Source organism: Polypterus senegalus, chromosome 2 (genome assembly GCF_016835505.1).
Source record: "Polypterus senegalus isolate Bchr_013 chromosome 2, ASM1683550v1, whole genome shotgun sequence".
In the NCBI taxonomy this organism is placed as follows: domain Eukaryota; kingdom Metazoa; phylum Chordata; class Cladistia; order Polypteriformes; family Polypteridae; genus Polypterus; species Polypterus senegalus.
This window is the reverse complement of record NC_053155.1, coordinates 162,283,536-162,297,472: the sequence shown is the minus strand read 5'-3', so window position 1 is coordinate 162,297,472 and position 13,937 is coordinate 162,283,536. Positions and strand designations below refer to the sequence as shown.

General features: G+C 38.6%; 1 protein-coding gene across 3 annotated transcripts in view; it reads right to left on the bottom strand.

Moving 5' to 3' along the window:
* The window catches only part of LOC120523519 (T-lymphoma invasion and metastasis-inducing protein 1-like), a 495,064-nt gene that overhangs the window by 165,813 nt on the left and 315,314 nt on the right, over positions 1–13,937 (bottom strand). For all 3 annotated transcript variants that reach the window (XM_039744911.1, XM_039744910.1, XM_039744912.1), the window contains exon 14: positions 10,761–10,970. In XM_039744911.1, the coding sequence (XP_039600845.1) occupies positions 10,761–10,970 (210 nt within the window). The remainder of the gene's footprint in view (positions 1–10,760; positions 10,971–13,937) is intronic.

Here is a 13,937-nt window from a genome sequence, read left to right as displayed (position 1 = left end):
TTCTCACTTGCACTCAGTGACCAAAGCTATACACACACATATATAAAAGCTATACACAAGTATATGTATGTGTATATATATGTATGTATGTGTATATATATATATATATATATATATATACACACACACACACACACACACATACATACATACGTACCTACGTACATACATACATACATATATATAATTTGTGTGTGTGTATATATGATGTAGATAGGTATGTATATATATATAGATATGTAGATATGAAGATATGTATGTGTATATATAAGTGTGTATATATATATATATATATATATGTATGTCCCGAGGGAGCTGCTCAAGATCGTTAATGTTTTACTGTTTAATAACTTATAGCCTGATGCTATACACAACATATATAAAAATACAGGACAACATCATACTGCATGACATATATAATTTGTAACAGAACAATTGTGTGACTATAACCAACCATATATATGATGTAGATAGAGTATGTATATATATATAGATATGCCCGAGCCACCTAGATATGAAGATATGATGATGTAAGGAAAGCCCAGTATATATATTCACGCGTGTCGGTATATATATATATATATGATAAATAAAGGGAGCTGAAGATCACGGCCTGATGAAGCAAACAGGACAACATCATCTGCAAAAAGCAGTGACCCAATCATGAGTCCACCAAACCGGACCCCTTCAACACCCTGGCTGCGCCTAGATATTCTGTCCATAAAAGTTATGAACAGAATTGGTCACAAAGGGCAGCCCTGGCGGAGTCCAACTCTCACTGGAAACGGGCTTGACTTACTGCCGGCAATGCGGACCAAGCTCTGACACCAGTTGTACAAGGACCAAACAGCTCTTATCAGGGGGTCCGGTACCCCATATTCCCGGAGCACCCCTGGAGCCTGTGCGTTGGGGTTTACCCCGGTGGATGAGAGAGTGGCCTCCTTCCGCTTTCGGGTGGGAGGAAGGGTCCTGACTGTTGTTTGTGCGTATGCGCCGAACAGCAGTTTGGAGTATCCACCCTTTTTGGAGTCCCTGGAGGGTGTGCTAGAGGGCATACCTTCTGGGGACTCCATTGTTCTGCTGGGAGACTTCAATGCTCACGTGGGCAATGACAGTGAGACCTGGAAGGGCGTGATTGGGAGGAATGGCCCCTCCGATCTGAACCCGAGCGGTGTTTTGTTATTGGACTTCTGTGCTCGTCACGGATTGCCCATAACGAACACCATGTTCAAGCATAGGGGTGTTCATATGTGCACTTGGCACCAGGACACCCTAGGCCTCAGTTCGATGATCGACTTTGTGGTCGTGTCGTCGGACTTGCGGCCACATGTCTTGGACACTCGGGTGAAGAGAGGGACGGAGATGTCTACTGATCACCACCTGGTGGTGAGTTGGCTTCGATGGTGGGGGAGGATGCCGGTCAGGCCTGGTAGGCCCAAACGTGTTGTGAGGGTCTGCTGGGAATGGCTGTCAGAGTCCCCTGTCAGAAGTAGCTTCAACTCCCACCTTCGGCAGAACTTCGACCACATCCCGAGGGAGGTGGGGGACATTGAATCCAAATGGGCCATATTCCATGCCTCTATTGTTGAGGCGGCTGACTGGAGCTGTGGCTGCAAGGTGATTGGTGCCTGTCGTGGCGGCAATCCCCGAACCCGTTGGTGGACACCAGTGGTGAGGGATGCCGTCAAGCTGAAGAAGGAGTCCTATAGGACCTTTTTGTCCTGTAGGTCTCTGGAGGCAGCTGATAGGTACCGGCAGGCAAAGCGGTATGCGACTTCAGTGGTTGCTAAGGCAAAAACTCAGGCATGGGAGGAGTTTGGGGAGGCCATGGAGAATGACTTTCGGACAGCTTTGAGGAGATTCTGGTCCACGGTCCGGCGTCTCAGGAGGGAGAAGCAGTGCAGTAGCAACACCGTATATGGTGGGGATGGTGCGCTGCTGACCTCGACTCGGGACGTTGTGGGTCAGTGGGGGGAGTTCTTCAAAGATCTCCTCAATCCCACTAACATCCCTTCCAATGAGGAAGCAGAGCCTGGGGTCTCTGAGGTGGGCTCTCCCATCTCTGGGATTAAGGTCACCGAGGTGGTCAAAAAACTCCTTGGTGGCAAGGCCCCGGGGGTGGATGAGATACGCTCTGAGTTCCTCAAGGTTCTGGATGTTGTAGGACTGTCTTGGTTGACACGTCTCTGCAACATCGCATGGACATCAGGGACAGTGCCTCTGGATTGGCAGACCGGGGGTGGTGGCCCCGCTCTTTAAGAAGGGAGATAGGAGAGTGTGTTTCAAATACAGAGGGATCACACTCCTCAGTCTCCCTGGAAAAGTCTATTCGGGGTTCTGGAGAGGAGGGTCCGTCGGATAGTCGAACCTTGGATTCAGGAGGAACAGTGTGGTTTTCGTCCTGGTCGCGGAACAGTGGGCCAGCTCTACACCCTTAGACTATAACCAAAGAAAAAGAAATCAGGTTACTGTGGAATGTTGTTGCGACTTCTTTGGTAGTACAGCAATAAGAACTGCTGACTTCTATTCAAAAGGTCGTGGGTTGAAGCCTTCCCATGTCCCCAAATAAACGTTTTCAGTAGTGAGCTGCTCTTATTTTTGTGACCCGTCATTTGCGCGCCGACAAAAACACGCCGTCAAAATCGCGAAAGTTTCATTAAATATGAATTACTAGTTTAAAGCATATATAATAATGTTTATTTTAAAAGTCAATATTATGAGACCCGGCATGCCATCATCACGGCATGCAGATAGTCCTTAAGATCATGCCTTGCATATGTAGGAAGGATTGCAGCAAGGGCATCCCACTCTCTTGGCCTCTCTCGCAATTTTGTCGGCACGCATTTGTCACAAAACAGTTAGCGGCTTTGTCGGCGCTCATTTGTCAGTCGCGGTTTTGTCGGGGCGCATATGTCTATCGCGCTTTTGTCGCTGAACCCTTATTTTTACTATTATAAAATAAAAACATACATTTGATTTGAGTCTGTAACAGCCGGTGTAGGTGTATTTGCCAAAGGTGGAAGCTCCTGCCGCACCCTACGCAACTGTGTTTGTTCTTAATCAGGAAAAGAACACTAAAGTCACTTCAGTACATATGTACTGTGTCAGCATGCCTGTGTCGATCAAAGATAAGTAAATAAATAAAGGTAAAAAAACTTTCGATCTGGCTTTTATATACAAAGCACAGTGACGGCAAAAGTGAGATGGCAGCTTCCACCTGCAGTTATAGACTATTCAGTAAGCAAGCAACTCTTCATGCTAGTATTTATATCTGGACGGTGCATGTGCCCAAAAAAGAAGTCTGACTGCATTCTCGTACCATTGCTTGTGTACTGAAGTGTCAACAGGCATTTTTCGTGACATTACACATGTAATTTGTGAGCATGCCCTTGTCGATCAAACACATGAAGCTCTGCAGTTTACATGTGACTTTACACTGTAGGAAATTAAGTAAATAATTCAAGGTAAACAACATTTGATCTGACTTTTATATAAATAAATCTTTCTTATGTAAAGACCAGCACAAAACATAATCACAAACAGGACTTTGCACGATATGTTGGCAAGCTCTGTAAGCCGTGCAGTTTCATTTAGGACAGGTCAGGGTCAGACTGACTGGCAGGGTGATTCCGGACCTCTAGCTGCATCCAAACAGTGCCATCTTTCGCCTTTACGCCTGGTGCAGCTGCGTTGTTGTTATATGTGAGTGGACGTTTCTTGCGGGTAAGACTTCTGTTCTCTTTCTCTGAAGTAGATGTTCACTCTGATGCTCACTTCTGCTATAGCACATCTTTATTTGAAAACAGCAGTGTCAGATTGGGGCAACCGTGAAGGCGACTGAGAGAACAATACTGAATAAAAAAACAGTAACCTTTACAAGTACCATACATTTACACCGGCTGTTACTGACCCAAATCAAATGTATGTTTTTATTGTACAGTATAATAGTAACAATAAGAGCAGCCCACTACTCAAAGTGTTCATTTGGTGACATGGGAACTCGAACCCACGACCTTTGGGATAGGAGTCAGCAGTTCTTACCGCAGGACCCCTTACACCGCTCACAAGGACTTTTCACACTTCTGCCAGCCAAGAGAAGATATTGCAGCATCAAAGCCAAATCTGCCAGGCTGCAGGAGAGTTTTTACCCCCAAGCTGTTAGGCTGCTCCCTGGGACCTTCCACACAGCCTCAGCCACCTCTAAAAACAGAACTTTTATACATTAAAACCACTGTCCTGCAAAGATGAGTGTGCATGTAGAAAAGAACTGAAAATCTCATACTGACCTTTAAAGATTGTGTCACTCTTTATCCGTCTGCTGTGAAACATTCTGACCTGTCATTGTTTACACACATCTTAAACAACTATTATCATACACTGAGAATTTCTGTATTATCTATATCTATTATTTATTTATTTATTATATTACATATCTTACACATCAATATTGCGGCTACCTCTTTGTTCTATCTTTGCACAATGTCTTGTTTGTGTTTTAATCTTTAATTTTTAAATCTGAATTCTATTTTTAATTTATTATTTGCACGTTATGTTGTTACACTGTGGACCCTGAGCTTTGCAATTTCGTCTATCTGTATACTTGTGTATGGTTGAGATGACAAAAAAGTTCACGTTGCCTTTGAGATATATATATATATATATATATATATATTTGACCTGGTGATTTTAAAAGTAGCTCGCAAGCCGAAAAAGTGTGGGCACCTCTGACATATATCGTTAAGGACACGGAACACACATGAAATGCATGTGTTCCAAATAACGATATAGTATTTATAAAAGGGTGTGATTTTGCTTGACTTCTCACTCTATACAACTAAGCAACTGACACGCAGGTAAACAGACTTGAGCTGAGAAAACTGTGCGGCGGTGGGGGATGTGATAGCAGACTACTTGCTGTTTGCTGCTTATCAACAAATTTAAAGGACAAAAGATGCTGACAGAGACGTGAGAAGCGATTTAAAGTGGGACAGATCTACGAGTTTTTTCGTAGGCTCTGGTAATTCTAGTGTTAAGCGTTCAGCTCCTTGGTATAATTCAGAATTGTGATCTATGAAAGCAGCTGGCCTACGCCTTGAGAGAATGTCACTTATGACTGGCCTCACTGTGCACATCCAGGCTTTCTCTGACCACCAAAGAGCTTACAGAGAAGCACTAACTGCTACAAAGAACACCCATTATGGCAGAATAATAGAAAGTGGCCACGATAACCCAAGGTTTTTGTTTTCTGTAGTTAATAAACTAATCAAACCCACATCTGGCCCAACTACCTTTTCTACTGAAGTCTGTGAAGAATTCCTCCACTTTTTCAAGAACAAAATTAAAAATCTAAATAATTCAACTAACATGAATACATGATCTGTTTATACAGTCATGGTCGAAATTATCGGCACCCCTGGAATTTTCCCAGAAAATGCACCATTTCTCTCAGAAAAATGTTGCAGTTACAAATGTTTTGGTATACACATGTTTATTTCCTTTTTGTGCATTGGAACAACACAAAAAAACATGGAAAAAAAAGCCATATCTGACATCATGTCACACAGAACTCCAAAAATGGGCCGGACAAAATTATTGTCACCTTTTCAAAATTGTGGGTAAATCATTTTATTTCAAGCATATGATGTTCATTTGACCTGTGACAAGAAACAGGTGCTGGCAATATTGCAATCACACCTGAAACCAGTTAAAATGGAGAAAAGTTGACTCAGCCTTTCTGTTGTGTGTCTGAGTGTGCCACACTAAGCATGGAGAACAGAAAGAAGAGCAGAGAATTATCTGTGGACTTGAGAAAAAAAATTGTGGAAAAATATCAACAATCTCAAGGCTACAAATCCATCTCAAGAGATCTTCATGTTCCTTTGTCCACTGTGCGCAACATAATTAAGAAGTTCACAACACATGGCACTGTAGCTAATCTCCCTGGACATGGACGGAAGAGTAAAATTGATAAAAGACTGCAATTAAGGATAGTCCGAATGGTGGATAAACAGCCCCAATCAACTTCAAAACATATTCAAGCTGTTCTGCAGACTCAGGGTGCAACAGTGTCAGGTCGAACTATCCGTCGACATCTGAACGAAATTAAACGCTATGGCAGGAGAGCCAGAAGGACTCCACTGCTGACACAGAAACATAAAAAAGCCAGACTGGAGTTTGCCAAAATGTACTTGAGGAAGCCAAAATCCTTCTGGGCAAATGTCTTGTAGACAGATGAGAACAAGGTAGAGCTTTTTGGTAAAGCTCATCATTGTACTGTTTACAGAAAACAGAATGAGGCCTACGAAGAAAAGAACACAGTACTTACAGTCAAACATGGTAGAGGTTCTAAGATGTTTTGGGGATGTTTTGTTGCCTCTGGCACTGGGTGCCTTGACTGTGTGCAAGGCATCATAAAATCTTAAGACTACCAAAAGATATTGGGGTGCAATGTAGAGCCCAGTGTCAGAAAGCTGGGTCTGCGTCAGAGGTCATGGGTGTTCCAGAAGGACTATGACCCCAAACATACCTCTAAAAGCACCCAGAAATGGTTGAAGATAAAGTGCTGGAGAGTTCTGAAGTGGCCAGCAATGAGTCCGGATCTAAATCCGATTGAACACTTATGGAGAGATCTCAATATTGCTGTTGGGAGAAGGCATCCTTCAAGTCTGAGAGACTTTGAGCAGCTTACAAAAGAAGAGTGGTCGGAAATTCCAATTGAGAGGTGTAACAAACTTGTTGATGGTTATAGGAAGCGCTTGATTTCAGTTATTTTTTTCAACTGAATTTACCACAGGTGGACTCCAATTAAGCTGCAGAAACATCTCAAGGATGATCAGGAGAAACAGGATGCACCTGAGATCAATTTTGAGCTTCATGGCAAAGGCTGTGAATACTTATGTACATGTGATTTCTCAGTTTTTTTTATTTTTAATAAATTTGCAAAAACCTCAAGTAAACTTTTTTCACGTTGTCATTATTTGGTGTTTTATGTAAAATTCTGAGGAAACAAATGAATTTAATCAATTTTGGAATATGGCTGTAACATAACAAAATGTGGAAAAAGTGATGTGCTGTGAATACTTTCCGGATGCACTGTAGCAGGGTATGCTGAGCTTGGCAAATTATCATGCAAATAGCAGTCGTGTTGGTGACTGTGTTTTGTGATGGTCTTTATATGAAAAACATTTATATGTTACTTATATAAAAGCCAGATTGAACGATGTTTACCTTAATTAATTTACTTATCTTCCTACAGCGTAAAGTGACAAGTAGACTGCAGAGCTTCCTGTGTTTGATTGACACAGGCATGCTGACAAAGTACATGTGCAATGCTACTTCAGTACACGATTGACTTTAGCTGCAGGTGGAAGCTCTTGTCACATTTTATGCAACTGTTCTTATGATTCTGCCTTTGTCCAGAAACGGTTTCATAAGCTTTATTACCTTTGTCTCAGAAAGTCTTTCTCCCGTGCAACGACTGGGATCTTTTCCTAAATAAGAAGTAACATTGCACATGTACTTTGTCAGCATGCCTATGTCGATCAAACACAGGAAGCTCTGCAGTCTAGTTTGACTTTACACTGTAGGAAGATAAGTAAATAAAAATAGGTAAACAACACTCTATGTGGCTTTTACATAAGCAACACATAAATGTTTTTCATATAAAGACAGTCACCAACACGACTTTGCACAATACCTTGCTGAGCTCAGCATGCCCTGCTGCTGATTGACACATTTACAAAACAAAAGACGCTTATGGAGAGGTGCAAAGGAATTTACTGTGGGATTTTAGTGTTAATTATTAATAGTATAAATTATTTAAATTAAGTTAAAAATGTATATCTTTATAATGTAATATACATACTTTAATGCATTTCATCTTAAAAATTATATCAAGAGCTCCAAGAAGATAGATTTTGGAAATCTAAATAAACTTAGAAGCCAGTCGTCATCATCTGAAAATACGCACTCTCTTATATTGAATTGAATTTTTTTTATTGTTATTGTATGGTACAATGAAATTCAATATGTAAATCCTTCATAGATATATGTTCCTATAAAATGATAAAATAACAACAACAGCAACAACAATAATAATAATACAGTAAAAACAATGAAAAATATACAATATGAAAGCATAAGTACAATATAGATGTAAAGTGCAGATAGTGCAAATGGTTCATAAAGTCGTTCAGTTTGTGTAATATTACAGCTGTGGTGCACGTTTACACTGTGGTAGTTGTAATTCGAAGTACAAACAGTTTTACTGGGAGCACTTGATGGACTGATTGAGAGAATTTGTAGCTTCTTGGGATGAAACTGTTTCTGAACCTCGAGGTCCTTGCAGGAAAGGCTCTGAAGCGTTTGCCGAATTGGAGAAGTGCAAATAGACTCTGCGCATGGCTGTGGCAGCGTGTGCTATAATTGTTCTCCAGAGTAGATGCTGTATCCCAATAATCCTGTGCACTCTCGACACAATCGAACTTTCCAATCCGCTACTATATAGTTGTGATTCCACACTCACATACAGTAGGTTAAAATACTCTGAGTGATGCACTTAGATTAACAATGGAAAAGCAGCTATGGTATTTGGAAAAGTTTGGCCATTCTGTGGACCATTATATTGTTACAGGTTGATTACAATCAGATGCTTTAAATTTATAGACAACAAGCAGTTAATTTTAGTGTATTTGATAAAGCCATGTCAGGTATGTGAATCTAAAAAAGAATGGGAACCCACACAGGAATAGTAGCATTGCTTTGACTCTGGGTGCCGCCAGTTTGCAAACCCGAGAGGAAACTTGCATACACACAGAGTAAGGCTGGCATGAGAATGTGCATCACTTCACTCTAAGTTTAATTTTTAAACATCTCGAAGTGATTGTGGAAATGGGCGTATGCAATTTTTGTGCATATGCACCATTTATACATGAGGCCTCTGGTGTACAAAGAAAACAATAGCCTTTTTTAATAACATGTAATTTTTCAGAAAAGCAAGGATTTTTTTTTCATCCTAACTAGAGGGTTTTTTAATTTTATCCCACATATCGAAGCAGAACTTCCTGGTACAATAATAAGAGCACAATCCAGGCATTGTGATTTTTAAATTGCAGGTTATTTCATCCCAACTAATATTGCATTGTTTTATAACAGCTACTCAGAATTCCTGGTGTGGGATATCTCTTAAACCAGAATCATTAAACAAAATCAAAATCAATTGATAAAACAGTAGAGAGCCTAATAAGACCTATAATTAAGCAATTTCTCCTCCAGTGATGTTTATATTAGTAGCTTAATTCAAATTAAAACTGAATTAATCTTTGCTTTGATCCTTCTAGAAGAGATTTAGTTCATTTTTGAAATTTTTGCATGCGTCTCTCTTATTGGCTTATTTATTTTATCATACTCTAAAAGCAAGCCAAGTGTTTTTCAAAGCAAAGAAGTGGAATATTTTTTTTACTGGTCAATCAACTGACCTCAACCCAATTGGAAATTCATTTCATTTATTGAAGACAACACTGAGGGCAGAAAGTCAAACAAACAAGCAGCAAGTATCACTATGGTGGAAAAATAGCACTTGAAGATGGCCATGGGATCCAGACTGACAGTCATTAACTGTAAAGGATTTTCAATATTAGGCTTGTCCAAATACTTTTGATCCCCTTGAAATTAGAGGGTGGCTTGAAATGCTGGGTTTGTGGGTTTGGCTATGCAGAAAAATGGCTGTCATTCCTAAATGGCTCATACAATATTTTTGGTAAATCCCTAAAATTAAACCTTGAAGTCTACACTTTAATCACACAATGATTGCTTTATTTCAAATCCATTGTGGTGGTGTACAAAGCTAAAATTATGAAAATTGTGTCGGTGTACAAATACTTACGGACCTAACTGTACATTTTGTGAGCTGGGAGGCTGATCGCACCCCTACAGGTTAAAAAAAAGATGCTGAAAGACTACCTTCACATTGCTCCCTTGCTTGCTTGCACGATCTATCGTGCGGTACTTCGCACACTTAAAAGTCCAAACAGCACTTGACAGATTTTGGATTTGATTGTTTGCTTTTCTCTCTCTCTCTCTAAGACCTTCCCTGCTCCTGACGCGCACTCCTTTTAAGAGGAAGATATGTCTGCATTCTTTTAAATTGTGAGACGGAACTGTCATCTCCGTCTTGTCAAGAAGTCCGTTTAAATCTTTAAAAAAAGAGGCATATGTTTGTTTGCAGTATTTGACTAAAGTTCTTGTCTCTTCAACTTCCTGTGTTTCTGTGCAAATCTGTGACCCAAGTGTGACAATTTGAAGAACTAATTTGTCTGTCGTGTTCTATAGTGTAAACCAATTAACAGTTTAAAGCTATTTAATATTTTTGTAACAATAATAATTACTATTATTTAAGAAAATTAAAATCAATATTAAGACAGGAAATCATGTGTATATAAGCTGCATGCTACTTAGTGAAGCTTATTTGAAACTTTTTATTTATCTTTAAAAAAACAAAAAAGGAATTACAGGCAAGGAGTAGACCCAATTTTGCTATCTCTAACAACAATTTCCAGCTCCTTCTGCTCTTCCGGAACTTTCAAAACAGTAAGAATATATATGTTCACTTCAAGCCAAGTAAAACATTTTTAATGTAAAAACATAACGACATAATGTACAATAAAATTTTGAAACATATCTTATTGTCTTTAGAAAAAGTTGAGAGGAAACAAAAAAATGTGTTTTAAAGTAATATTTCATAAAAGAAACAAAAAACATACCTTGGCTTTGAGAAAAAATATCCTTATATGCCTCATCAACAATTAATCGACAGGGAGGTACAGTTAAGGAACATTTAGTCGTGTTCACTGGAACTGTGAAAACTGTCATGGAGAATGATGGTTGAGAGAATATAGTCTTAATGTCTAACAAATGCAGATTGTTGACATTCTTGCCATTAAGTTCCAAGATTTCATCTCCTGCTTTTAAACCTAGAAAATTCACATAAAGCAAATATTTAAAATACATTATTTTTTGTTGTTAAGCTTTATTTGTGCTGTCTTAAAGAATGTGATAATTGCTTTTATTCTTAGAAAAGAACTAATAACTGAAGCTGTGTTTGAAAATACTAATCATCATTATGATATACTGAATTATATTTTGATGTCTCACAAACATACAGCAATTAAAAACTGTAATATAGTGATGAGTGGCTATAGATTACAAAAAAGTGCTGCTTTAACTCTTTAGACTTAGCCCACCTCTGACTAACAGACATTCTTTGTCATTGTAGGCAGCTATGACCAGTTATTATTCAAAACTTTATTGTAGGGGGTGTGTTAAATAAGCTTTGCAATCTTATAACCTACTTATTAAATATTATTACTTAACTCTTTATTCAACAAAGTGTTTTTGGCATTATTGCAACTAAATTACACACTCAAAAATAAATGTCTATTACTCTGTAGTGGGGCTACATAAAATGTCAATTGTGTTTGTTTAATGTTTGTAAGAGTTGTGTTTGTCTGACCATTTTTTTGCAAATAAAATGTATATGTGCCTGCGAAAGAGGTTCCGCACAGCTTCGGCAAGGACATCACCAAGCACTGCACTTGACTCTTTAGGAGGTGGGGGTTTCCAGTTTAGTTACAGGGTTGTGTACATTATAAAGTAAGACTGTGCATGTTCAAAAGAGGAAGAAGGAGGAAGAGAGAAAACATAAGATGGCCATGATCTGCCAAAAGCACTGCTATTCTTTTGTTTAAAGCATTCACAGATCATCACTGCTTATCCAGTTACACATGGCAGTAATGCAGACTTTTTTTATCATGCATTTCCCTGAGCTGTCACACTGCTAAACGAGAGTCGTCAGTGAAACTGTGTCAATTCATACTTTGAAATAGCACTATTTGAATTCAGATTTTCTATCATTTTCATTATTTGGGACTTAGCTGTTCTTATCCATTTCTCATTTCCACAGTTTCTGTGCTTTCAATGGACTGTTTTGCGTATATATGATTGTTTGTTTATTGTTTTTTAAATTATATGTTTTTTGGTTAAGACAAGTGGAGGACAAGGTAGGTTGGGCATGTCATTTTTTTTTCCTTTTCTCTAACACTGTATATATTTGCACCTGCATCGGGTAAGGGGAATACTGGGATTTCACTGTGTCAGGGTATGGTAAATACAGGATTTCTCTGTGTCATAGTTCATTCTTTTTCCAATATATTAATTTAATTTACATTCAGAACCTTTTACCTGTGCCCAAATTGTTTATATTTACCATCGACTGGGGAGGTTGAGTGGAGGGTGGATAAGGAATAAAGGGGTAAATACAGTTTGACTTGGTTAAGTCCGGACTTCATTCCAGCACAACTGTAGTGTGTAACTTGTCACCTCATAGTGTGAGCATAATGTTACAATTTTGTATATATAATAAAGGTGTTGCAAATGGCTGAAGAACAAAACTTCAAATGTTTAAAAGAAAGTAATAATATTTTGATTAAAACTTTTGTTTACACCAATATCAACTAAATAAAACACAAAATGTTGTACTTTGGGGTTTCTTTCCAAAAAATGGGATTTTACAGTATATAACCAAGACATTTTATGGAATCACGTTTCTTTTGTGTCCCCATCTGTCAGCTATCATACCAAGTTTAGATGTCATATACCATTACCATTGAAAAGTTATACTCTTTGGCATGAGGCATCCTCCTCTTTGAAAACAGTGTTCCTTTTTGGAAACATTTAGTCCGTTGTACCTAAACAATTTCTCAAAACAAGTTTTGTAGTAGAAGTAATATTTTTAGAAAATAATAAATACAAACAAGCATAATATATCACATCAATGTAGTAAGTAAACAATTTGTAGCTACAGTATAATTATTTAATTATAATATATATATATATATATATATAATTATTTACTCATCCAGACTTTTACTTTCAAAATTATTTTCCATGTCAGCCCTTGAAACAATTTCTGTTTAGTGCTAGACACAGAAAAACATTACATTTTGTACAATACATTGAAGATGTTGTACTACAATTCATACATCTTTCCTTCTGCTGCAACTGCCTCACAGAAGTTCAGTGCGTTTTTATTTATTTTTCTAGTTGTTGTAGCTTTTTTCTGCATTTCACATATGGAATAAACTAATTACATACATACACTTTCATACCAGCCTTTTCCAGCACTGTGGATAATGCCTTTGCTTTTAGCCCTGGACACAAGGCAGAAAACAGGCAGCCCTGGGAGCAGAGCTAGTAATACAGAAAAATAACACCTAAACCAGTGTTTCTCTGCCACTTTTGAATCGTAAGAAGCTGTCGTCATCTTGCAAGCAAATTAAATTTGCTCACAATATAGTCTGCCCGACTCAATTCTCCACTACTGCAGAATTTAACAAAGCTTGCCAGATTTCATTGGCCAATTTCTAATTACCCACCCAAACGCACACACACCCAAAAAAGGTGAGCATGACTTTAAACAAGATACAAAATATCATACGAGGCAGTTGCTCCCGTTTGGAGGGGTAATTATACTGTGAACAATCCACTAGTTTTGTGAAGCCAGACATGATTCTCAAACAAGAATACAGATCTGGGGACAAAAAGTGTGTAATGAATAGGGGCAAAATCCTGCACAGCATAGTCTACACCATGGGTTCTCAATCACTGTCCTGGAGGGCTGGAGTGGCAGCAAGTTTTCACTTCAACCAATTTATTAATTAGAAACCATTTTTTTACTACTAAAGCAATATGCTTTTTGGGATTAATTTTAATTATCTTGCCTGTTATAATTCGCAACCCTAAATTGACTATTTTAGTTTTTAGCGGCTGCATTTAAGTTTTAACTATTGCCTGTTATCTTAATCAGACATTAGTTAATTATGAAATGCAGGTAACCAATAAACCAGCAGCTCTCCAGCTAACGTGCTTCCTTTGGAACCTGT